This window comes from Canis aureus, chromosome 22, assembly GCF_053574225.1.
Source record: "Canis aureus isolate CA01 chromosome 22, VMU_Caureus_v.1.0, whole genome shotgun sequence".
Classification (NCBI taxonomy): Eukaryota; Metazoa; Chordata; class Mammalia; order Carnivora; family Canidae; genus Canis; species Canis aureus.
This window is the reverse complement of record NC_135632.1, coordinates 24343068-24369561: the sequence shown is the minus strand read 5'-3', so window position 1 is coordinate 24369561 and position 26494 is coordinate 24343068. Positions and strand designations below refer to the sequence as shown.

Here is a 26494-nt window from a genome sequence, read left to right as displayed (position 1 = left end):
GACACAAACATAGATCAATAGTACAGAACAGAAAGCCCAAAATAAATCCACAGTTGTATGGTTAGTTAATCTTCAACAAAGGAGGAAAGAATATCCAATATGAAAAAGACAGTCTCTTCAACAAATGGTGTTGGGAAAACTAGACAGTGGCATGCAAAGGAATGAAACTGGACCACTTTCTTACACCATATGCAAAAATAAACTCAATGTGGATTAAGTACCTATTTGTGAGACCTGAAACCATAAAAACCCTAGAAGAAAGCACAGACAATAATTTATCGGATATCAGCTGTAACATCTTTCTAGATATGTCTCCTGAGGCAAGGGAAACAAAAGCAAAAATAAACTATAGGGACACTTCAAAATAAAAAGCTTCTGCACAGCAAAGGAAACAACCAACAGAACTAAAAGGCAACGTATGGAATGGGAGAACATGTGACATATCCAATAAAGGGTTAGTATCCAAAATATGTAAAGAACTTATACAACTCAACACCCAAAAACAAATAATCCAATTTAAAAATGGACACAAGACATACACACACACTTCTCCAAAGACATACAGGTGACCAAACAGACACATGAAAAGATGCTCAACATCATTCATGATCAGGGAAATGCAAATCAAAACCATTGAGATATCACTTCATACATGTCTGAAGTGCTGAAGTCTAAAACATAAGAAATAGTAAGTGTTGATGAGGATGTGGAGAAAAAGGAACCATTGTGCACTGTTGGTGGGAATGCAAATAGGTTTAGCCACTGTGGAAGACAGTTTGGAGGTTCCTCAAAAAAAATCAATAATAGAACTACCCTACAATCCAGTAATTGCACTACAGGGTATTTACCCAAAGAATACAAAAATACGAATTCGAAAGGATGCATGCATCCCTGTTTATTGCAGCACTATTTACAAAAAAAGCCAAATTATGAAAGCACCCTAAGTGTCTATCAATAGACGAATGGATAAAGAAGTAGGGTGGTTTTGTGTGTGTGTGTGTGTGTGTGTGTGTGTGTGTAATATCATTCAGCTGTAAAAAGAATGAAATCTTGCAATTTACAACAACATGGATGGATCTAGAGAATATAATGCTAATGAAATAAGCCAGTGAGAGAAAGACAAATACCATATGATTTCACTCATATGTAGAATTTAAGAAACTAGACAAATGAGCAAAGGCAAAAAAAAAAAAAAAAAAAAAAAAAAAGAGTGAGAGAGAGAAACCAAGAAACAGATTATTGACTATAGATAGCAAACTGTTGGTTACCAGAGGGGAGGTGGGTGAGTAGGGGTAGGTGAAATAGGTGATGGGAATTAAGAGTACACTTATTTTGATAAACACTGAATAATATATGGAATTATTGAATCACAATATTGTATACCCGAAATGAATATACACTGTATGTTAGCTATACTGGAATTAAAACTTCTAAAAATAATTAATTAAAAAATAAACTATCTTAATTATCTGTTCTTAAAGCAATCTAAGTCCAAAAGAATGATTCTATTAGCATACAGTATAGATACTTAGAAATAATGATATATAAAGCTGAGAATATTAAGTGTTACTAAAAGCTTCCTTGAGAATAAGACACTAAAACTTTCTGCTGAAGGAAGTCATGTTGTATGAACAAAACCCCCCAATTTCAGTGGCTTACAGCAACAATTTCTTGCTCATGTTGGCAGCTGCAGATCAGCTGCAAGTCAGCTCTACCTGTCTTCCTATTCCGGTATCAAAACTGAAGGAGCTGTTCCCATGTGGGACATGCTTTTCTCATGGCAGATGGAAAAGCAAGAGAGTTAGCAGAAATACTATCTGCTAACCTGCTATTGACCAGAGCAAGTCACATGACCAAACCCAATGTCAGAAGAGTGGAGGAGCCTATCCCTCCTGAAGGGAACATTCACTAGAAACCGGAAGGGGTGTGACTATTTGGGAACAAGAGTACAGCCTACCACAATGCTTCATTCAGCTTTCAAATCAAATCTTTTAAACCATAACCAATGAAAATAGGGATCTAGGGGATCCCTGGGTGGCTCAGTGGTTTAGCGCCTGCCTTTGGCACAGGGCACGATCCTGGAGTCCTGGGATCGAGTCCCGCATTGGGCTCCCTGCATGGAGCCTGCTTCTCCCTCTGCCTGTGTCTCTGCCTCTCTCTCTCTCTCTCTCTCTCTGTCTCTCATGAATAAATAAGTAGAATCTTTTAAAAAATAAATAAATAAAATGTATTTTGAAAATTATATAGATTGCATAAGTTGTGAAAAGTATCTTGGAAACAATACATGTGAGGAAGTTAGGTTTTGTTCCTCTGTTGCAGGTGATAGTTAATTAGTGCAGGTGATAGTTAATTTTATTTTATTTTATTTTATTTTTTTATTTTTATTTTTATTTTTTTTATTTTTTATTTTTTGGTGATAGTTAATTTTATGTGTCAACTTGAGTGGGCTGTGGGGTGTCCAGATTAAACATTGCTTCTGAGTGTGTCTGTAAGGGTGTTTCTGATGAGATCAGTATTTGAATCAGTGAACTTGGTAGATTGCCCTCTCTAATGTGGTTGGCCACCATCCAATCCCTTGGGGCCCCAGTTAGAATAAAAGGAAGAGGAAGGAGGAACTTATCCCCTTTTTCCTGCCTTGAACTGGGACTTATCTTCTGTCCTCAAACTGAGACTCAGACCATCAATTCCCCTGGTTGTTAGGTCTGTAGGCCCAGACCAAGTTATGCCACCAGCTTCCCTGGGTCTCCAGCTTGGAGATTGTGGAGTTTCTCAGGCTCCATAGTTGTATGAGCCAACTCCTTATCATAAATCTCCATATCTATCTATATCTATATCTATATTCTAGTCTCTTGGTTCTGTTTCTCTGGAGAACCCTGTCTAATACAGTACATCAGCAGAAGAGATCAAGAAGACCCTGGAAGAGCTAAGAAAAATTAGGTTACAGAAGAAACAAAGATTTTGTTTACTCTTTTGGAGCTGTCCTATACTTATTTTAATTTGGTTTATTTATACATTTGTAATATGCTAAATGTATGGCATATGGCATAAACACTTATAAATAATGATGCCAGAAGCTGAATATATTCACAGTTCACTATAAGCTATCTTGAGAATGTAGCACTAAAAACTTATTCTTCCCTGTGGGCCTGAACCTCTGGCACACAAGAAGGATGTACATTTTTAAAAGATGTTTGTGTTCTGAGGCTCCTTACCAACTCACTCAAGCTTCCATATGCTGGTCCAGTAATTGAGGGACTTTGGAACCTTGGACAAAGCTAGAACCGTCTGGTCTCTGAAAGTGCAATCCTATAGCCTTTCTTCTCTTTGATCCAATTAATCAGCTAATATTTATTTTATTATTATTATTTTTTAAAATCAGCTAATATTTATTTATTATTATTTATTTTATTTATTTTATTTTTTATTTTTTATTTTTATTTATGATAGTCACAGAGAGAGAGAGGCAGAGACATAGGCAGAGGGAGAAGCAGGCTCCACGCACCGGGAGCCTGACGTGGGATTCGATCCCGGGTCCCCAGGATCGCGCCCTGGGCCAAAGGCAGGCGCCAAACCGCTGAGCCACCCAGGGATCCCCTATTTATTATTTTTTAAAAGATTTTATTTATTTATTCATTCATAAGAGACATAGAGAGAGAGAGAGAGAAGCAGAGACATAGGCAGAGGGAGAAGCAGGCTCCATGCAGGGAGCCTGATGTGGGACTCGATCCCGGGTCTCCAGGATCACACCCTGGGCCAAAGGCAGGCGGTAAACCACTGAGCCACCCAGGGATCCCCTCAGCTAATATTTAAAACAGCGTCTTTTTTGGATGCCACAGGATTGGGCATAAGGGAATTCCTTGGGGACAGAAACAATGTCTTGCTCATCTTTTTTTTTTTTTTTTTTTTTGCCCCCAGTGCTAATTTGGAGACCACTAAACAAAACAAACAAAAACCTCCAAGTCATTCCTGTTGAAGAGGAAAGAGTCCAGTTAGCCTGGATTCTTTAAGATGAGGGATAGGGTTGCCTTTCCGCAGAGAACCCATTTGTTGGTGATCTTGAGGCCTTGCTGATTTTGATGCTTTCACAGTGGAGGACAGACTGAGGCTGGGGCACTTTCCCTAAGATGACTGCCTCATCACCTGGCAGCCCACACAGTTTCCCTGCCAGCTTGGTATTGCACTAGAATGGCTAAATATGTCCTGAGAGGTGGCATCAGTGAATTCCTGAGGACGGAAAAGCAGAAAGAAGTTATGATGTTTGTGGTGTTACTGGTGGTTTCCTCCTTTCTCCTGAAGTTACTGTTGGTGCCAGTACCTTTGGTAAGAAGAGTTTGCCATCCACCCTGAGACCAGACTTAATTTCCTATCATCTGAGCTATTTTATAACTCCATAGAGTCAGAGATTAACTTGAATATTTTTGTCTAGAAGAGATGCAAATATTTTTTGTTCGTTGGAATAGATCAGATAACTCTGGGGATCTGATTTATGGCCCTGTTGGCTACTATCCAATTTTGTACCTAACCTAGCTATCCTCTTATAAATACTTTAGCTTGTCAAAGATTCTTTGACTCTGTTTTAACATCTTACTAGTTTCCTCATTGATTAATGAATCATTAATCATGTGTCTCTCATGAATAAATAAATAAAATCTTTTAAAAAATCAAATCTGAGAAATAATAAGGTGACTAATAATACAGACAATTTATATAAAACCTTTCTTCTAAAGAGCTCATAGTAGCCCTTCATCTGTTACTTCCTATGTCCCATTACCATGTCTCTAGGAGTGATAGGTTCTCTCATTTCTAAGTTTCCTGAGGCCTGAGAGATAAGTGACCAGCTAACATTAGAAGACAGTTGTGCTCAAGTACACAGCAGAGCTCCTGCCTCCATCTCCTGCATCAGGCCATTTGCTACATCCTTATGTCTACATCCTTCATCAATTAGTGAAAAATCTGTGACATGTTTATTTTATATTTTCATGATATTCATAATTTTACCTTTTTACCTTTTTGAAAATTATGCTTTGACATTGGCCAGAATTTGGTCATACCACATACCTAAACTGGTCACCCTTAAAGGGAAAAAGAAATTACCTCAGTACATTTCCTATAATACCCTCCAAATTTACTCCCTTCCCTCCTCATTGCCCTTACCTACTGGACTGAAGAGGGATGAGAAAATCAAGACTTGGAGAGGCTAGATAATTTGTCCAAGGTAACACAGCCTAGGAGTAGGAACAGAGTCTTTTGGGGTCTGTTTGACCCTACAAAGTATGATAGTTCTGTTTTACTCATGGTAAACGCTCAATAAATATATGTTGATTTTTAAAGCACTATCCTTGGCACAAAGATGAATACCATCTAGTGGGGCTTGTTCATTAATTTATATTCCCATAACATCTAGAGCTGGGCTCTGTGTAAGTATGATGTTGGCTACTTAAAGATTTAAGGCAAAACAATTATATGTAACAAATAGAGGGTTAAATAAAATTTGGCCTCTTCTATGCTCACTCTTGTGGTTCTCTTGGTATTGCAGGAACTGTTGGGCACCTACACAATGACCATTCTCCTGCTTTTTTCCCTTGATAACAGAACCCCATGAGTCCTGGGGAGGCTGGGCCCTCCTCAGTCCGGTAGGTAAGGGCAAGTAGCATAGCACTTTAGGTAAGAACTGGGGGTTATTTATTTGCCCTGAAAAGAACTGGCCCAGACCTGTGTTGTCCACTTTTATTCTTCCCTTTCCTCTCCACTCTTGAAAACATTCCTTATTCCCCTCTAATTCTCTGAAGCCTTTAGGAGATAAAGATTATTTTGAATTAGAGGAAACTCATCATTCTCAATTCTTCGCTTTATGTACAATTCTAATAGCATTCCCTGTTAGAACGTATGGCCATTTGTTTCCATGAAGTAAAGTAAATGGACTTACTGAATGGCTTTTCTTTGGTGCTGCTCCTCAGTCATGATTTACAGTTTCACTCTGGATGGCTGAGGTCTGACCACTGTACCAAGGTAACATTGTTACACCTGTATTACCACTAATTGTAATAGTAAAAAATCAATTATTTTTTTAACTGATATTTCTAGCATTAACGGATACCAGTACAATTTTGTGGGCATGTATATTCAGGAGCAGGCATTTGTTTGAAGAGAAGTTTGCTTCTGAATGTGAATGTCTATATTGGTAACTATAATTATAAATAATTTTTAATAAAGTGATAAGAACTGGGTTCCCTTTTGCCATCTTTTATAGTTATTTGTATACTTTTCCTTTATGTCCCAACTTGATTGTAAGCATTATGGGATACATGGCCTTGTCTTAAGAATTGTTATATTTTTCACGTTATGTAGTATATAGCACATAGCATGTAGTTGGCACTCATTAATTGTTTTTTCAGATTAATAAATGAGCCCCACAAGATGGTACTCATTTTTGTTCAAAGGATAATGTTTCTAAAATTAATGTACATTTATTGAGCCTCTACCATGAGTAAAGAACAGTGTGGAAGAAGAAAAAATTATACATCCTTGGCCTGAGATTTTGCCAAGGCTTCTGGAGGCATCAGTATAGCCAGGTCTTTAGTTTCTCATAGGTCACATATAGGATTTAACATTCTATTCTGGAAGCAGTGCAGACCCATGGAAAGCTTTTAAGTTAGGGGTTCAAGAGCAGATTTTAATTTTATAAAGCCACGTCCCTGTTCCCAGCTTGAGTCTCAGGGATACTGCTCTCAAATTTGGGTCTCCTATATAGGCTTGTCGATATACCATAGCAATTGATGTGTATTATAATCATGAATTGTTAAAAAATATCCTTTGTTGTGAAGTCGGGGAATTATATAGTCCATTTTGGAAAAATGCCAATCAAAAATGGTTTGAAAAGTTCAGGCACATGTAAACCCAAGGATTCAATCAAGTTTAACCTACCAGTTTAATTAAATGTTTATAGGTTACAGGAATAATATAGTCAGGTAGAATACAGATCTTGTAGAGCTTATAATTTAGCAAGCATGATTGGTCAATTGTAGAATATGATGTGAAAAGAAGAACAGAAGTAGGAGAGTATATCTAACTTGCTGATAGAAGAAGGAATGGTGGTTAAGAATTAGCAGAAAGTGATATATATAGTGGAATCCTTTCCTAAGGTTGGGCCTCTAGGAAACACTCCAGGGCAAGGATTGAAACCTGCCTTGGATGGTGTAGACCCAGGTTAATGAAAGTGAGGACAGATTGAACGGAGGTGAGGATGTGAAGCAGAGAATTATGTGTTACTGTATTGGCCGTCAATTCACAAAGAGCTGGAGAAAGACAATAGCAGGTTGCTTGGCAGGGATATTCATATGGCTTATAGGCACATGGGTAGCATGTCTTGGGGAGAAAAAGAAAAACTATTTGCCTAGCTTCTTTCTCCTCTTGTCTCCTATTCCAAAGGAATTAACTCCCTTGCACGTTTAGGTTGTCATCTAGTTACTTACATTGCCAATTGGTATGCTTGATTCCATGTCCTGCAATGTGGTATTTCATCCTAGTCCAGATGTGGCAGGAACCTGAGGGTCTGGCATCCCCAGACAAGTGACTAATTGGCCTCCAGTACCAGTGTCTTTGGAAGGAAGGGGATAATCAAGGATTCCAAGGAGGTACATGACGTTTGTATCCAATACATTCCTGAAGGACAGACAGGATTCTGAGAGGCAGAGATGAAAGAGGAAGGCATTTTAATATGAGCAGTGACATGAAGGAAGAAGCATGTGTGCTGTATTTAAGATAAAGCAAGTGCCTTGTTGGCTTCAGCAGAGATGTGACAATTTCTTAGCCCATATTTTCTTGGCTTATAGTTATTCTTGAGTTTTTTCCCTTTTAAAGGGTACTTCAAATATATAACTAAATGTTTATTCTTTCATTAGATTTTTTTGTGTGTGTGAATAAATAGGTGGAAGAGGAGGCTGGAAATGGAAGACTCCAAATGTGAAGCTGTTCTTGATTCAGCCAACAGTAGGGGTCCAGGAGGGTCTTGAACAGGGAGTGGGATGTGGAAGAGTGAGGGGGAAGGATGATGTAATTTAAACCATTCCCTGTAATTCATCATTCATTTCTGCTTGATAGCCTCACCCAACTTCCCTTTTGATATATTGGTGGTAGCAATAACAATAAAATCTGAGCGGTAACAGTAACAATGACTACAACCATTCCATAGCTTCATTCACATCTCTGTTCCAATGTCACTTTCTCTAAGGCCTTCCCTGACCACCTGATCTATAAACTAACATCTCCCTACCCTGCATCTATCCCCTTTCTCGCTATATTTTAATAACATTATGTTAGCTGACATCATTATATATATATATATATATATATACTCATTTAGTTGTTTTCTGCCTATTTGCCTTGCCAGAAAACTTCATAAACTCAGAGACTGTGTCTGTCTTGATCAGTCACTGCCAATGCCTGGCACTGTTCTAAGCACCTGATAGAGTTCTAATGTAACTTCATTGAACCATATGTGTGCTATGAGTGAACTGTATGATACTGATTCTTTGTAATCTGTTGATGCTTGTATATTGATTTTTGAAGATATTACATGCATTTTTAGAACATGCATTTTTAAGTTTTTTTGATGAAATACTCAATTTATGTGTATTAGCTCAAGCTAATTGTGTTTTTCAAATCTATAATTGTCTTACTAAAATCTATATCCTTATTAATTTTTTTGTCTACTGAATTTATAAATCACTGAGGGAAATATGTTAAACTTCCCACTATGTGGATTTGTCAATTTCTCCTTAAATTTTATTAATTTTTCATAATGTATTTAAACTTCTATCATAAGTTGCACACAAGTACAGAATTTAAAAATTTTCCCAGTAGGGGCACCTGGGTGGCTCAGCTGGTTAAGTGTGCAACTCTGGACTTTGCTCAAGTCATGATCTCAAGTTCATGAGATTGAGCCCTGGGTGTGAAGCCTGCTTAAGATTCTCTCTTTCCCTCTTCCCCACCTCAAAATAAACAAACAAACAAATAAATAAATACCCAATAAATTATTGATTTATTCATTTTGTAGTGATACCCTCCTCCATTTTTTTTTTTTTTTTTTTTTGTGATGGGGAGAGAGAGAGTGCCTCTGCATGTGTAGGGTGGCGAAATGCAGGTGAGGAGAGGGAGAGGAAGAAAAAGAACCTCAGGCAGGGTCCATGCCCTGTGTGGAGTCCCAGCCGAGCCCCAACCAAGCTTGATCTCAATAACCCTGAGATCATGACTTGAGCCAAAATCAAGAGTTGGTTGCTTAACCAACTGAACTACCCAGGTGCCCCTGTAATGATACTATTTATCCTTAATTTACCTCATACTGCTTTTTACCAACTTTCTTTTGCCTGGAATATCTTTTCAATCCTCTTGCTATCAACCAGTGTCCTTATGTGGGTTTTTGTGTGTGTGTGTGTGTGTGTTCTTTATAACAGTCCTTTTTCTCTGTGTTTTAATTCATGATTTTAGTCCACTGTGAGTAACAGTATATGGAATGTATTCCTACCATTGTATTTTGTTACACGCCTTTTTCTCCTTTCTCTGCTTTCTTTTTCTGGTTTTTGAGTGAATGGTGGGCAATATATATGAAATAGTCGAGAGATATTGGGTGATAACACTCTTCTTCTGGAGGATCTAATTTTTTTCTGAGTGGTAGTTATAGTTAGGGTAGATCACCTTGAATCAATCAGGGACTGAGTTGGTTTAAGGCTGTTTTCAGATTTTGTGAAGGCTGGTCTAGTTCCGGTTTGCCTTTATACCTGAGAAATAGCCTTTGAAGGTTTCCAAGACTCTTTCATCTTTGTGAATCTCCTAAAAGCTCTGCTTAGTTTCTAACCTCTTAGCAGCCGCCCTCTCCTTAATGTCTCCCCCTGAATAACATAGGATTCAGTAAGTGCCCCAGGAGTACAAGCCATGTAGCATGTCAGACTCACTTCTCTTTTGTTCCCTTTTTTGCTGGAAAATTTTCCCCTCGAGTCCTGGCTGCCTTTGTAGCTCTGAACTGTAGTTTTTGTACTCTGAACCCAGGAAAAGTGCTGCAAGCTCGAGGTCAGGGAATTCTCCTTCTGTCGACTGCCCTGAGAGGAACACACCATGTAGTGTTTGGCTCAGCTCAGAGAATTTCCTTTCTTTCCAGGGTCTTGGCTCCTCAAATCTTGCCTGTCCTAGTTTGCCTTAGCTGATCTCTGATATCTTCAAAGACCTGTTGTTGTTTTTCTGAATCTTACTCAGATTATACATTGTTCAAATTTTTTGGTGTCCTCTGTACAGCCATGGAAAGTGGGAGATTTGATGTGAAATGAGTTTACTCCATCATAGTTAGAAGCTAAGGTTTTATTCTTGCATTTTTAAAATTTTAATCACTTTTCCCCCTAGAAGTTCTATTTGGTTGTTTTTCACCTCAGCATTCTCTTTTTTTGGAGAGTATCCTTTTTCTATCTGATGTTCTCTTTCCTTATTTTATGATTTTAATCTCTTAAAATATACTTATTTTATTGTTTGAATCCTTTTAGATTATCTGAAAATCTCAGGAGTGTAATTTCACTGTGTGTTATCTGCTGACTCTTAGTTTGCATCTGTTTCTGCCAGATGCCCCAAGAGGGTATAAGCAGTTGAGAACCAATTTTTATGTTAATTTCTTGGCTTGGGACTTCTGAGGCCATACAGCTATTGCATATTTGACTCCCAAATGTGAGTGAGCAGAGAGATATGGTTAGGGAATAAGAAGAGAGAGATTTTTTTTCTCTGCTCAGTAGTTCAGACCTATACAGATCAACTTTCCTGTCATTTTGTTTACATGTGAGTGAGTGTTTCTTAGGTCATTCTTTCAGTTAAGGTACGAACCACATATGGGAATCCAACATTTATATCTATATATTCCAATTCTTCACATTACATGGGCTCAAGGTCTTGACTCTTGTTTCTGTGAGACCATTAAATCCAGTCCATTGGTTACTGGGCTCAGCACAACCCCCTAGGGCAGCTGAGAAATCAGTACCTACAGCCTACTCTGATTTTCAGTTTTCTGTTTGTATAAATCCTCAGGGAGGATCCCTGGGTGGCTCAGCGGTTTAGCGCCTGCCTTTGACCCAGAGCTTGATCCTGGAGTTCCAGGATCGAGGTCCCACGTCAGGCTCCCAGCATGGAGCCTGCTTCTCCCTCCTCCTGTGTCTTTGCCTCTCTCTCTCTCTCTCTCTCTCTGTCTAGCATAAATAAATAAATAAATAAATAAATAAATAAATAAATCTTAAATAAATAAATAAATAAATAAATCCTCAGGGATTTGCTTCATTTTCTTGTAAGCTTCAGTGTGCATATGTAAAGATATTTGTATACTTTATTCCACATTTTTTGGTGTTTTTTAGGTAAACATTTTCAAGTTGTCCAGTTCTCTGTAATTCCAGAAACAAAAGTCTTAACCGACGTAATTTATATTGCTGGCTTATACATGTTATCTATCATTAAATATCATCATCAACATTATTATATCTGCAAATGCATAAAAACTGAACATTTGGAGTTAATAGTTATGTAATAGGTTATAACATATTTATAGAACATATAACTATATATGTTCTATAAGAATATATTATAGAAATACATTTAACATATAATACATATTTATATATAATATATAATATGTAATAGATTATATATAATAGATTACAAAGCTTTATGATAACTGATCTATCAACCGAGTGTATAATTAGTAGGTACAGTACTATATCATGAAACATAATAAAATTTGGCCTATTGAAATAGTGTAAACTGCATCACTCTTTTCCCAACTACATGTTCTTCTGATTTTTAAACTTTTTTTTTTTAAACTCCTATTTCCTTAGGGGGAATTAGAAAATCCTGTGGATATGCGGCTTTTAAACACTGAAAGATATATCCATGGGACTGTGTACTTACCAGTTCACATATACCCATACATAAAAATAAAAAGTTTTATATTTTGCATGAAATTTTATGTCCTTTTTTTGCTTTTTTTGTAGGAAGATACTTCATCGAGACTTGAAATCGAAGAATATATTTCTGAAAAACAATCTGCTTAAAATTGGTATGATTTTAAAACATATGTGTTCCAGAAACGTGGGAGAATATATTCTAGGTGTTATCAAGTATATAGCATTGAGCGATATAGTACCTAGAAGTGTTAATCACTGGTGTATTTTAACTTCTGAAACTTTTGTTTCTACCTGGTTGGAGCCAACAAAACCCAATTATTTTGTTTCAGAGTATCTGATATAAATTGAAGTGTAAGACATTTGCTACGTACTTCATAGATTGAACTAATAATTTCTGAGTTCCTACTCCATGCCAGACACTTTGCAAGTAGAGTTGTCTTACTAGCTTGATTAATTAGCGCAGGTTTCCCACTTGTTTTATTGCAAGCAATTAGCAGTGATCATGGATAATAAAATATTAGTATCATGGATTTGTTAATTTTTAGTTCTTCATTAGAACTGTACCTCCACTCATAACAGTTACTGGATTGTTTATTCTTCCTGTAAGATGTCCTTAGAGAGGGAAAGCCTAAAAGCATGTAGCTAGTTAAACTAGAGGAGTAAAGAGAAGCTAATGGATTCAAATATTTATAGTCATGTTCTTGAAAAGTCTCAGGTCTTTTACTTGAAATTTTTTCTTTATTGTAAATGAAGGATGAACTCTACCCCCTTGGATGAAATAGCAAATCCTTATATTCAGCCTTCTAGAATCTTTTTTTGTTGTTGTTAGGCAGACCTGAAATAAATAGCTTTTTGTTTCAAGTTGTTGGTTCTCCATAATTCCAGAAATAAAAAGCTTTAGCTTACATAATTCACTTTCCTGGCTCAGTCTTCCTTCTCCTATAAGATCTATGGTTTTAATGCTATTCGCCAACATTGTGTAATTTAAAATATATCATTTTTCTTTTCTTTCCCTTTAAAATGGTATGAGTCATAGCATATTAAAATTGTCAAATTAGACAGTTGTTAGTTTCTGGACTGATTTTCATCATTTTAAAGTATTCATAAAAATGACATTTTTTTTAAAAAGGAGATTTTGGAGTTTCTCGACTCCTAATGGGATCCTGTGATCTAGCTACCACTTTAACAGGAACTCCACATTACATGAGTCCGGAGGCTCTGAAACACCAAGGCTACAACACAAAGTCGGACATCTGGTGAGTGGGCAGCGGGCTAGTCCAGATGATGTATACATCTGCTGCACTGAGAACAATGCGTTTTGTTTTTAGGCTCATTTACTTGCTCCATCCACTCATTTTATCCTTTTGAAGGATGAGTCATTCTTTGACCAGAGTAAAGGAGAGTTTTTTGGATTTGGAACTTGATTATTTCCATTATATTGATTTCAAAAATTCTCTTTATTTGTAGATTAATTGGTTGGTTTGTATTTTTTTCCTCCTGAGCCACAAGGGAAAGTTCTTAATGTATCATAAACACTAAATGTTGATAGGTTTCTGCTGGCCTATTAAATAAAGTACTTGTAATCCTAAGCACTGTGCTTTTATTTATTTAAGATTAACTTCCATTTCTGTGGGGAATGTATGGTTTTATTTTTTTCTTCCTGTTGCTTATACAAATTTTTATTGAAGATATTAGCATTTAAGAATAAACTCCAATTTAAAAAATTATAGGTTTTCAATGGTGGATGCATCTGAGATTTCTCCATTTATCTGAGCTCTCATACCAAAGGAATTTCTCATTCCTTGTCATGGAACCAGTTTACATCTCAGTGCAGAAGCCATGTGGAAAATTGTATTCTATTGTTAGCAATAGATCCTATTTAGGGAAAATCTCTTCTCCTTTGAAGAGGAATCATATAATTTTCGGCTTGTTAAGGGTTGAAAGGACAGTCTAGCTGAGAGCCTGTTAATTAAGTAAATAATTATTGTATGCAAATCAACTGAAGTAGTTCTGAGCTTTCAAAGATGAGCGATGTGAAAGATTATGTCTGCTTCATTCCTCTAAAGAGGATAAAGTTGAAAGTTACCTTTCCTGTGGTTAGGGAAAAGTAAGCACAACAGAGGATATGCCTTTGGATTTTCATAAGGGTCGTCACTCATGTTCTTGTCCTGGTGCCTGCCAAGTTGGAGAGAACACTGTCAACATTAGTCTGGCTATGGCAGATAGCAATCCATTTTGTCCTTTCAATTCACTCTTGTGATTATTCATTTCTGGGTTCTTCAGTGTTGTTGGTTTTTTTTTTTTTTTTTTTTTTTCATTGTTAGCCTGTTTCTACCCTGATGGTCTTTTCCAAATTACCTACCCTATTTTCTCTATCATAACCTTCCCCTAATGCCCTCCCAAAAAGCCAAAACCAAAATAGTAGACAAAACCCACAATGGTATGTTTGGGGGAATGAGTTTCTTTAAATTTTGCCTTATTGAGCATCTACTATTTGCCTATGACTGTGTAATAGCCCTTAGGGTATAAAAATAAAAAATAATAGCATTCCTGCCCCCATAGAAAAGTCTTCTTGCTCCTTTTAGAGTGCTTTCTTCAGTTTGAGATCACTCTTGGGCTTTGGATTGGATTTGAGTTACATATTTATATTTCTTTGTATACTTAATTTTTTTATTATTATGGACATTTAAAAATAGATTAGGGGTGGGATGCCTGGGTGGCTCAGTGGTTGAGCGTCTGCCTTTGGTTCAGGGCATGATCCCGCAGTCCCCAGATCAAGTCCCACATTGGGCTCCTTGCATGGGGCTTGCTTCTCCCTCTGCCTGCATCTCTGCCTCTATCTCTGTATCTCTCATGAATAAATAAATAAAATCTTAAAAAAAAAGATTTAGGGGTGCTTGGGTGGCTCCTTCAGGTTACGCATCTGCCTTCAGCTCAGGTCAGGATCCCAGGATCCTGGGATGGGGCTCTGCATTGGGCTTCCTGCTCAGCTGGGAGTCTGCTAATCCCTTTCCCTCTGCCCTACCCCCTGGCACGCTCTCTCTCTCTCTCTCATAAATAAATAAATAAATAAATAAATAAATAAATAAATAAATAAATATCTTCCGAAAATAAAAAAAATAGATTAAAATATATAATTTATTCATGATTAAAATTACATGCTAGGCCAGAAAGATGTTTACATCATATCATTTGAATTAAGAATAAATTAATTTATGAAGCCCACTGTTAAGCCTTTGGAATTACATGTAGCAATAAAGTTGGCTTTTTTGAGCAGGTATCTACATCTGCTTGCCAAATCAGACGTGTCTCCTCAGAAACTTGGGGACCAATACCCACAAACAGAGGAGTAAAGTATATGATCTTTTTGTCTCAGTTGTGTCTATCATAGTCCTTTTTTTAAAAAAAAAAGCTGCTGCTAGTATTGCATAAAAAATTACAGCAATATTTATAATATGGGAATTATAGGACTGTCATAAAGAATATAGGAATTATCAGGAATATCAGAATTATAGAAATAACAGAATAATAAGAATAGTATTGCTGTAATGTTTTAGGTTTATAAAAATAATATCTGACTCAGGCAAAACTTAAGAAATCTAAAACCTCCCAAATATAAAAATGCAGGAGAACTTTAATATATTTTGTGTGAGCATTAGGTGAGCTCTCCTTGCAGAGATTATTAACTGTTCAGCAAGTATAAGCTAAGGATTTATCATTGTCCTGACCTCAAATAACCACCTTATTATGAATGTAGTAATTACCTTGGTTGTATCTGAATCAAAACGGGCTTATCTAGTAATGAAATTTCTATTGCTGAACCTAAAGTGGAAAGAATAACAGAGAACTATTAATTATAGTGGCAGATACTTAAGTGTGATGAGTAATCTTTGGGAGACACTTTTAGAAAAATTAGATTGACTGGGGTTGAGAATTTTTTTTCTGAATCTCAGTGTGTTGCATCTGTTTACTGTGGAATATTTTCTTACAATTGGAAACACTTGTGAATAATTGACAGGTGTTTTGTTTTAGCACTAATAGCTGTACATATTATATTTCTAACACTTAATGAAGAATTGGTATAATACTAATTATATTTCATCTGTTTATGTTTGCCAATTGTAACCTTATTCTCTTTCTGCAATCTGTTAAACCTTTTGGGATTCATTTATTTATAGCAATAAAGTACAGATAAATCCCTCTCTTAAAAGTAGCTTAAGTTCCAAAAGTTTATAAACACTTATTCAGAAAGTTAGGATAATTAGGTTCATTAAGGACAATACTTTGAATACTGCTGATTTATATAAGCAATTGCTAAACACTTTTTCCCTCAAAAGAAAAATATAATGTATGAATTAGGTTCCTAGGCCGGCTCTTTAAATTGATTTAAATTATGAATGGTTAGAATTTATTATTTTGGTAGGAGAAACAAACAAAGGACAATACTATTAGAATAATGCTGCTATTTAAACAGAAAAGAAACAGAATATTTCATTATTGGTCTTATCTATCTTGTTGTGAGAGGTCAACCAGATGGTTCTTTGATCTTGTGGTCCTATATTCTTTGGGTGATTTAAGTGAAGGGAAAGGGAAAAGAAGGGGTATCAGTATACTGTGAAGCTCTCAGGATTTGCAAAATCCTGAGATCTGGTTCAAGGGTTGGTTACATAAGGAACAATGTAGGAGTCTAGTTCACACTCAACACTGGAGTCAGACTTTAGTGATGTTGGGCGGAATGTCAGACAAGGTTTAGCTATAGGTAGGAAAAAAAAAAAAAAAACAGAGAGGAACTAGCACCCACCTGACCTCCCAGAACTAAGAAATTATTCTCACAAGAGATCATTTCCTGGACAGGGAAAGGGAGCAAGGTGGAAAACAAGCCTATTTTCCAAGTGAAAGATTTAGGAAAGAGAAATACAGGTCATTTGGCAGCAGTTTTTGTAGCTAATGTGAGACCTACAAGTAGCTGGCAGCCAACAGCCCCATATTGGTGAAGGAAGCTCTGGAGTGAGAGACCCCATTTCTTTCCCCTTCCCATGGTCTGAGAAATTCTTGTGTGGATCTACAACTAAGCTGTTGGGCAGGGTATGCCTTCTTAGGCAGTGAGAACTGGTGTCATTGTTGTTTATTTTCACTAAACAGAAGCTGAGGTAGGAAAACATCTCAGTCAAGTGCAGTAGATTTGGGTGTTAATATATTTTCTCAAGACTAGAATGAAATGACTGATACAAAATCTGAGACAATATCTAGTCTGGTTAGTATTATGAAGGTCACAATACAACTGCAGCAACAGAATCAGAATTGCTACTGTCTATGGAGTGCTCTGTGATTGACAGGTAATGTGCTTTATATATCTATATAAATGTGTTACTATAAAAAAGGCATACTATATATATATATATATATATATATATATATATATATATATATATATATTTTACAACCTGATTTTTTCACTTGCAAAGGAAATATTATACTGCATTAACAAAATATAGCTACTTATTTAAATGTTTGCATAGTATTCCATACTTGTACACAATAAGTTTTCAACCAATAATGTTTATTAAACATTGTTTAATTTTTATTTGAAGGTTTTCTTTGTTTTTGTCTTTAAGCATTTTTAGGGCACAATGTATCTGGGTGTGGTTTTGAATCTATCCTACCCAGAGCAGAGCTTCTTGGACATGTAGATTAATGTATTTCATCAAATTTGAAAAGTTTTCAACTATTGTTTCTTTGAGTATTTTTTTCTTCTCTTTTCTCTGTCTCCTTGCCTTTTGGTACTCCCATTATACACATGTTACTGTGCTTCCTGGTCTCCGACATTTCTCTAAATGTCATTCTTCATTTTTTCTCTCGGTTTTTTAGATTGTATAATATTTGTCAATCTAGCTTCAAGTTCATTGAGTCTTTTGCTAGTTAAAGTCTTGGTGAATTTTTAATTTCAGTTACTGTATTTTTCAACTCTAGAATTTCTGTTTGGTGCTTCTAAAATAATGTCTATATTTTTCTTGATATTCTCCATTTGATGTGCATTTATGTCATACTTATTTAAACATTTTTTCTTTTAGTTCTTTAAACTTATTTATAAGGATGCTTGGAAGTCTTTGTCTGTTAAAACTGACATCTGAGACCTCTCAGGTAGTTTCTGTTTTGTGTCATTCCCCACTGTGAATAGGTATTTTCCTGTTTCTTTATCTCATAATTGGTAAAAGCTGGACATTTTAGACAATATATTTTATCAACTCTAAACACTATTTTCTTCTACTCCTCCCACCTCTCTGGGGCTTGCTATTATTTGTTTCTTTATTCATTTAATGACATGCCTGACTATTCTAGTGAAACCTATTTCCCTTTTAGTGTGAAACCTCCAGTGTTGATCCTAAGAGAATAGTCTTGGGCACATGCACAGTTAGCCTTGGGATGATAATGGTTTTAGGAAGGTTGTCTGTCCCTTTCCCTGTTCTCTCTGTTGAGCTGGTTCTGCTGGTATTATACCCACTTGTTAGCTTTTACTAATTGCCAGCTCATTACTTTATTATTTTCAACAATACCTTAAGGCATGCATTGCTCTCCAATCTCTTTCAATTAAGTTTGAGCCTCTTTGCAAATGTAGTTTTTGAGGCCAGTCCTTAAGGTTTAAAATTTGGCTACTCTTTGCTGTCTCTTTCCCTGATTTTCTCTGATAATGTTGCTAGCCTATGGTTTAGCTTATTGTACTCATGGAGCTACCAATCTCCTCTAATTGCTTGCCAGCAAAATCTTCACTGTTTCTGAGAGCTGGAGTTTAGGCTTGAATTTCCTATGCTCCTTTCCAAATCAAATTAGTCTCTTTGGGGAGAGACTCCAAATCAAATTAGCATCTTTGTTATAGCCTGCCTTAGCCCTGGGCAAAATCTCTGAGCACTGGTCAGGAGCTGGAGGCAGGGACATGGCCAACTTAGAGTGACAGTCCTGCTCATGAGCAGGGTACCAACCAGGGGCAGTAGCCTCTCTTCCTAGTTTGTGTCTCCTAGCATGGAACCTCCAACCTGTGAGAAAGCTGGGTCAAAGGTGATCAGTGATCAGGGCCCCACTATTGTCTGCCTGCTGTCCCTGAGATGGAGTTTCCATTCTACCAATAGGGACTAGATAGAGGAAAGGAACTCTTAACATGTTGGTTGCAATTATGTGAAATTGAATCTCTATAATACAGAGCTGAGGAGATGAGAGATGCTGGAAGCCCGCCCTTCCTGGAGAGATATCCAAGCCCATGACAGGTTCTGAATAAAGGGAGAACCCCATCATATTGGCCACACTTGCTCAGAGTGAGATTTTTGTCACATTGACCTAGAGGAGTGCCTAAGTGCCACAAACTCATGTTTTTACTGAGAATTAGTAGATTTTCTTATGTAAATGTTTCTTCATTTACCTTATGTCCTCAAGACAATTTTCAGTGACTTTAAATTGTTGGGGGTTTCGGTAATTTTCACCAATTATAGTTGTTTTGCTAGGGAGCATGTCTGCTGAGCTCCTCAAGATGCCATTTTGGAACTATTCTCTCCAAGGCCTTATTGTTGGAATTAGAGATTTTTTATTTATTTATTTTCCCTCTGTTAAACAGTGGAAAGACAACAGACTGGGACAGGGAGAAGTTGGGGGAGACTAAAGAAGGAAGATAGGCAGGCCTTCTATTAAGTTTATACCTTCTACTACTTCTGATACTCTGCCCATCCTAAAAGAACCCATGGAAACTATCAGAGATGATTAAAGCAGTTGGAGCACAGCCATTCAACCGAAGTGTGAAGCAGTACAGGTTGTTGCCACATCCAGCCATTATGGAGTAGCTGAGTGAATAACACTTCACTGTGGAAGGATACTTTGACCATTGTTTCTATTGATAACTTACCTTTTCCTTCCAACTTTGAACACTGTCCATGTTCATTTCCCAAACCTTATAGTTTATATGGAATCTGTGATTGTGACCCCAGGAGTAGCTAAAGATGCAAGAAAACAAACCCTTTCCCTTTTATTTTCTCCTCAGCCACACTGTGATCTCCCTGTTCTCTTTTCTTCCATTGGTGTTGCTCCCATCTTCAGTTCTCCCACTGGCCAAATTCTTATGTTGTGGAGGGTATGGAACCACCACAGGGGAGGGAGAACCAATGATCTTCTCTCAATCATTGTACTCAATAGTGAAATAAAGTAATTAGAAAGACTGGTATGGGGATCCCTGGGTGGCTCAGCGGTTTAGCCCCTGCCTTCCGCCCAGGGTGTGATCCTGGAGTCTTGGGGTAGAGTCCCACGTCGGGCTCCCTGCATGGAGCCTGCTTCTCCCTCTGCCGTGTCTCTGCCTCTCTCTCTCTATGTCTCTCATAACTAAATAAATAGAGTCTTTAAAAAAAATACAAATTTAAAGAAAAATAGAATAAAATTAAAAAAAAAGAAGAAAGAAAGAAAGACTGGTATGAACAGGACAAAGTTCACCCAAACTTTGTTTCTAAAATGTTATGGGTCTTCCCCCAAACATGATATTATATTGGGATGATATGGTGGAAAGAATGCATTCACCTTTGCTTTTAAATATTCTTTTGAAAATTCAGTTCCTCAGACACATTATCCACATTTCAAGTGCTCAGTGGCCTACTGGTTATTGTATATAGAAATATAGAACATTTCCGACATTGCAGAATTCCACTGGATAGTCCTGAGTACTGCTCTAGACCCTTTAGGCCTTACCCTGGGATTTTCTTGCATTCAAGCAGCTTTTGGATTGAGCAGATCCTATGACAGTTTCAACTGCTGTTTTTAGACGGGCCCACTGTGCTTTTCAGTAAATGCTTTTTGACTATTTTGAAGTTACTATCTTTTTGTGGTCCTTCATCATTCCATTGATTCCCTTTGCTTTGAAATGGTGATGCTGATGCTGGGCAGGCTGCATGGCAACTGTGGTTTGTCTTCACTTCCTTATACTTTGAGGTTTGCAGGGACACCTTGCTACCTAACTTTGTTGAAAGTGTTGGCCATGGTTTTTGGTTTTGCTATCTAGCTGCTCTGTTTTATATGGAAATTTAAGAAAGATCCAGAAACTATGTTTCTGATGTAGCTGCCACTTTTCCCCAAATATTCAGAATAAAAATGCTAATAATATCCCTGGGTGATTTGTATGCCTATTAAAGCTCAAGGAGAACTGGTAGAGGTTCTGGGACATGATAGGCCCTTATAAAATGGTTGCTGTATAATATTGTTCCTGAAGTATTAGTTCAAGCCATCCAGTGTCTTTCATTATATTTAGACAAAGTTTATACTGATACTCAATTCCACTTCAGTACAGACTTTTATTTATGTTACCACACACTAAAGCAAAACTCACTATTCTTTTATTAAATTTCTATTAGTCTCTATTTATTCAATTGCTTAAGTTATGTGTACTCTCTTCTAGATGGATATTAGGATGATCCTCAATTACATAAAATAAAAATATTTTCTAGAAGATAAGAAAAGCTGCCCCAACCCACTGGAGTCATGCATTGCTATAGGTTAGGTTTCTCTTTGCAGTCTGGGCAGATTTCAAAGGGTAAATTTAGTTACCTTGAGACAAGACAAAGTCTGAATTACATTTGCAATTCATTATCAACATGTGCTTCAGAAATCATTTGGGTAGTTCTGGTCAGTGTGGACAGATGGCAAGTTTATACAGTTCAGGTGTAATTTGCTTCACATGCACCTGATCCCAGCCTTCCTTTTCCCTGCTAAATTCCCTCACTTAGGAATTTATTTCCTTACTTCTTCACAGTTGGCTGTATTTTGGAAAAAAGAAAGGAATGCGAATCATAGACTGCTAAGTAAAATGCATGTCTCACTTGTTTTTGTTTTTTTTGTTTTTTCAACTTGCCCCCTTTTTTCCCCCCAAGTACCTCCTCACTTTCACATTGCCAGATTTAAGACCTGGGAGTCAAGTAAGAGAAAAATCTTCAAAATGGATGGAATTTATGAGTTCAAGTTTATATAATTATTCTTATATAGAAATGTTTGGTTGGAAATTGGAAAAAAATTAAAACCATAGGTACACAGATATGTAGTTAACTAGAATAAAACTATATAATAAGTCGATTTTAACTTGTAACAGGATAATAAAAAATATTTTACCTGAAATGCCATGATGGTGTCTGTAATCAAGTTATACCCATTCCAGGCAGGTGCACAGGGACCAGAGCAGGTCCCTTTCTACAAATTACTGGCTGATAAATGAAGTCTTTTCCATGTGCTCAAGTGCAAGTAAATCTTCCTAGATCAAAATGAGACAGGCAAATAGCAGTATGCCTTTAGGGTAGCTAAGAGGATTTCCAAAGAAGAGAATAGTCTTGTATCAAAATTAATTGAGTACTGATATAGCCTCTATGTCTAATTGTTCTATGTCCTTCAGCCAGATAATTCCACATCTTTTTATAACTGCAATACATCCATCAACTGTGGCTTCAATAGAGTTATGTCTCAGTAAAAGCAGGATTTGACTTCATGATCAACTAATTGTACCTAATAGACACTAACCCCCTTTCCCTGCCAAGCAACAGAAAAACAAAGGCCAAACTTGCCAGCCTTCCTTTCCTTTTGCCACAGAGGGTCTCATTGTTTGTGTGCCCTATATTTGCCATAGTCTAATGCCCTGCATGGCTTATCTCAGGCCCCAGAGATCCCTGAAGGTGGCTTATGGTTCTAGATAGGACCCAAAGTAAGCTTGGGAAGTAGCCCCTGCTTGAAGGTCTTCTATCAGGGTTAGCCAGAATTTCCAATTCAAGAGTCCTTAATGATCAGAAATGCTCTGATTGATACAGCACTGAGAGGCAGGATGGCATAAAGTTTATGTCTCTAGAACCAGACAACCTGTGTTGCAATCCCAGCTCTACCAGCTACTCTATATGGAACCTTTAACAACTGACCTAATCTTAATTATTTCATCATCTGCAGAATGGGAATAAATAGTGTCTACTTCATTAAGATTGTTATGAGAATGATTAAATGAGTATGTAATATATGTAAGGAATTTGGAATAGGGCCCAGCTTATAGTAAACACCATTAAAATTTCAGCTAGTATTTTCCTTATTATCATTATTATTGTTATCATTTGTATTATTGGTGGAGATATATAATAGTCTGCCCCCAAGACAGCTCATAATGTCCCGTGTCAGGAATTATTGCTCTCTTCCAACACTTCCAACCTGTCAGAGCCAGGAAGGATTGTCTGGCTTTGTTTTGCTTTGTTGTTGTTGTTGTTGTTGTTGTTTGTGTGTGTGTGTGTGTGTGTGTGTGTGTTTTGTTTGTTTGTTTTGCTTTTAACCCAAGCCCTGAAGAAGACTAAGTCCATAGAAGCTGAATTAAATCCTCAGAAGAGAGTGTGTGGGTGCTGAGGGATTGATAGCCTTCTACTCCTTGGACCTGTGTTTCATTCCTTTTTTCAGTGTTCAGATTATTGCACATACATTAGGTTATGCAGCAGGGTGTTATCAATGTAAATTTTTTAGAAAGCATTTTTAAGAAATATTAAATGAGAACAATACCAATACCAAACAAGTGATCTAACATGGCACATTTCTGGGCAAATTACTTCCTTTCCTTGAGCTTTGGTTTTTTCACTGATAAATGAGAGTTTAGAATTAGCAAATCATGGTAGACCCTGTAGCTCTACTATTTTAAACATTCTCAGGGTTCAAATTAGACCCTTCTTTGGGGAAAGCAAGTAAGTATATTGAGGCAGTTTATAGCACGCAAATATTTTACATATATCCACACAAATAAAAATGTTTGGTTAAGCCTGATGATTATATTTTACTATTAATATGTAACCCTCCCCTCTTTTTGTTAAGAAAACTTTTTTTCATAGTATAACAAGTACTGACTTGACAGTGTCTTTTTCATTTTCACCATTCTTATGAGTTATATAGTGGTACTGGACTGTGGTTTTAATTTGCATTTCTCTGATGACCAATACTGTCAAGCACCTCATGATTTGGGGCCATTTAGTATCTCTTCAAGCCTTTTGTCCATTTTTCAATTGGATTCTCTCCTTTTTCTTAATGATTGGTAAGAGTTTTAATTAATTAATTAATTTTTTACATATTCTGGATACCAGTCTTTGATGGACATTTGAATTGCCAATATCTTCCTTCTCCCACTCTGTATCTTCCTTTTCACTCTTAGTACTGTGTTTTCACGAATCAAAGTTCATAATTTTAATGGAGTTCATTCTGTCAGTCCATAGCTTTATTGTTAGTGCTCTTTACATTTTGTTTAGGAAGTCTTTGCCTACCCCAAGATCAGGAAGATATTCTCCTGTTTTCTTTTAAAAGCTTTATGTTATTTTCCATAGTTGAAAAATGGGTGATTTTTGTGCATATGTGTGGTGTGAGGTAGGAGTCCACATGTTATTTTCCATATAGGTATTCAGTTAACCCAGCATAATTTGTTAATAAGATTTTTTTTGTCTTTGCATTAATCAAATGATTGAATATGTGTGGATCTGGTTTTGAGCCCTGTATTTTGTTCCATTGGTCTATTTTTTCTTCTTTGTTAATATCATGTTTTCATAAGTAATGCAACTTTATTTATTTTTAGATTTTTATTTATTTATTCATGAGACACACAGAGAGGCAGAGATGTAGGTAGAGGGAGGAACAGGCTCCATGGAGGGAGCCCAATGTGGGACTCGATCCCAGGACCACAGAATCACACTCTGAGCCAAAGGCAGATGCTCAACCGCTGAGCCACCCAGGTGTCCCCAGTAATGAAACTTTATAATGAATCTTACTATGTGGTGATACAAGACCTCCAAATTTGTTCTTCTTTAACTACTGTGGCGAGCTTTGTCCCTTTGCAGTTCTACATAACTTTTAGAATTAGCTTATCAATTCCCACAGAAAGTCTGCTAGGATTTTGATTGATATTGCATTGAGTCTATAGTTCATTCTGGGAAAAACTGTCATCTTCATGACATTGACTCCTTCAGTCCATGTATATGGATCTCTCGCTCTCCACCCCCACTCTCTTTTATTAGGTGATCTTTAATTTCTCTTAGTGATGTATTGTGGTCTGCAGTATAGGGCCTTTCACATCTTTCGTTGGATTTATTCCTGTGGATTTGACATTGTGTGATGTTAGTATAGTGACATTTTGTATTTCATCTTTTATTTATTTATTTTTTTTGTATTTCATCTTTTAAATGTTTGTCACAGGCTTATTGAAATGACCTTTTATGTACATAACCATGTAGAAATGCTTAATGACAGTTTAATATATTTTTTTCTAATCTTGATATGTGTATTCTTTATATGTATAAATATATATATTTATTTTATTTTATTTTTTTACTTTTTCTGGCCTTATTCTGAATAGCACCTTCATTACAACATTGAATAGAAGTGGTGATAATAGACATACTTATAATATTCTCAATTACAAAATAAAAGCATATACTTTCAATATGTCACCAATAAGCATAATACTTATTATATTTTTATAACTCTAAAAAATTACTTGAAGAAGTTACCTTCTATTCCCAGTGTACTAAAAGTTTTCTTCTTTTTAAAAGCACAAATGGGTTTTGAATTTTACCCACTGCCCTTTTTTGTGTCTGTATATAATTTTTCTCTTTTCATCTATAACGAGATATATGCCATTGATTGATTTTCAAATATTAAGTCAACCTTGTACTTTTGAAATAAAATCCACTCAGTTAAAAAAAACAAAAACAAAAACAAAAAAAAATCCACTCAGTTGTGATATATTATCTTTTTAACATATCATTATATTCTATTTATAATATGCATATATGTGTGTGTATTTGGAATTTTTGAATCTATAATCATAAAAAATTGTGTATAATTTTCTTTATCTGTATTATTCTTTTTTTTTTTACTTTTCAGATTTATTTTATTTTATTTTATTTTTATTTTTTATTTTTTTGCAAGGAATCTATTGTTTATTGGTGTTCAATTTACTAACATACAGAATAACCCCCAGTGCCCATCACCCATTCACTCCCACCCCCCGCCCTCCTCCCCTTCCACCACCCCTAGTTTGTTTCCCAGAGTTAGCAGTCTTTACGTTCTGTCTCCCTTTCTGATATTTCCCACACATTTCTTCTCCCTTCCCTTATATTCCCTTTCACTATTATTTATATTCCCCAAATGAATGAGAACATATAATGTTTGTCCTTCTCCGACTGACTTACTTCACTCAGCATAATACCCTCCAGTTCCATCCACGTTGAAGCAAATGGTGGGTATTTGTCATTTCTAATAGCTGAGTAATATTCCATTGTATACATAAACCACATCTTCTTTATCCATTCATCTTTCGTTGGACACCGAGGCTCCTTCCACAGTTTGGCTATCGTGGCCATTGCTGCTATAAACATCGGGGTGCAGGTGTCCCGGCGTTTCATTGCATCTGTATCTTTGGGGTAAATCCCCAACAGTGCAATTGCTGGGTCGTAGGGCAGGTATATTTTTAACTGTTTGAGGAACCTCCACACAGTTTTCCAGAGTGGCTGCACCAGTTCACATTCCCACCAACAGTGTATGAGGGTTCC

General features: G+C 36.5%; 1 protein-coding gene across 21 annotated transcripts in view; it reads left to right on the top strand.

Moving 5' to 3' along the window:
* NEK11 (NIMA related kinase 11) overlaps positions 1-26494 on the top strand; it is a 256069-nt gene that overhangs the window by 63292 nt on the left and 166283 nt on the right. For all 21 annotated transcript variants that reach the window (XM_077865207.1, XM_077865212.1, XM_077865209.1 and 18 more), the window contains 2 exons: positions 12015-12079; positions 13057-13183. In XM_077865207.1, coding sequence (XP_077721333.1) covers positions 12015-12079; positions 13057-13183 — 192 coding nt within the window. The remainder of the gene's footprint in view (positions 1-12014; positions 12080-13056; positions 13184-26494) is intronic.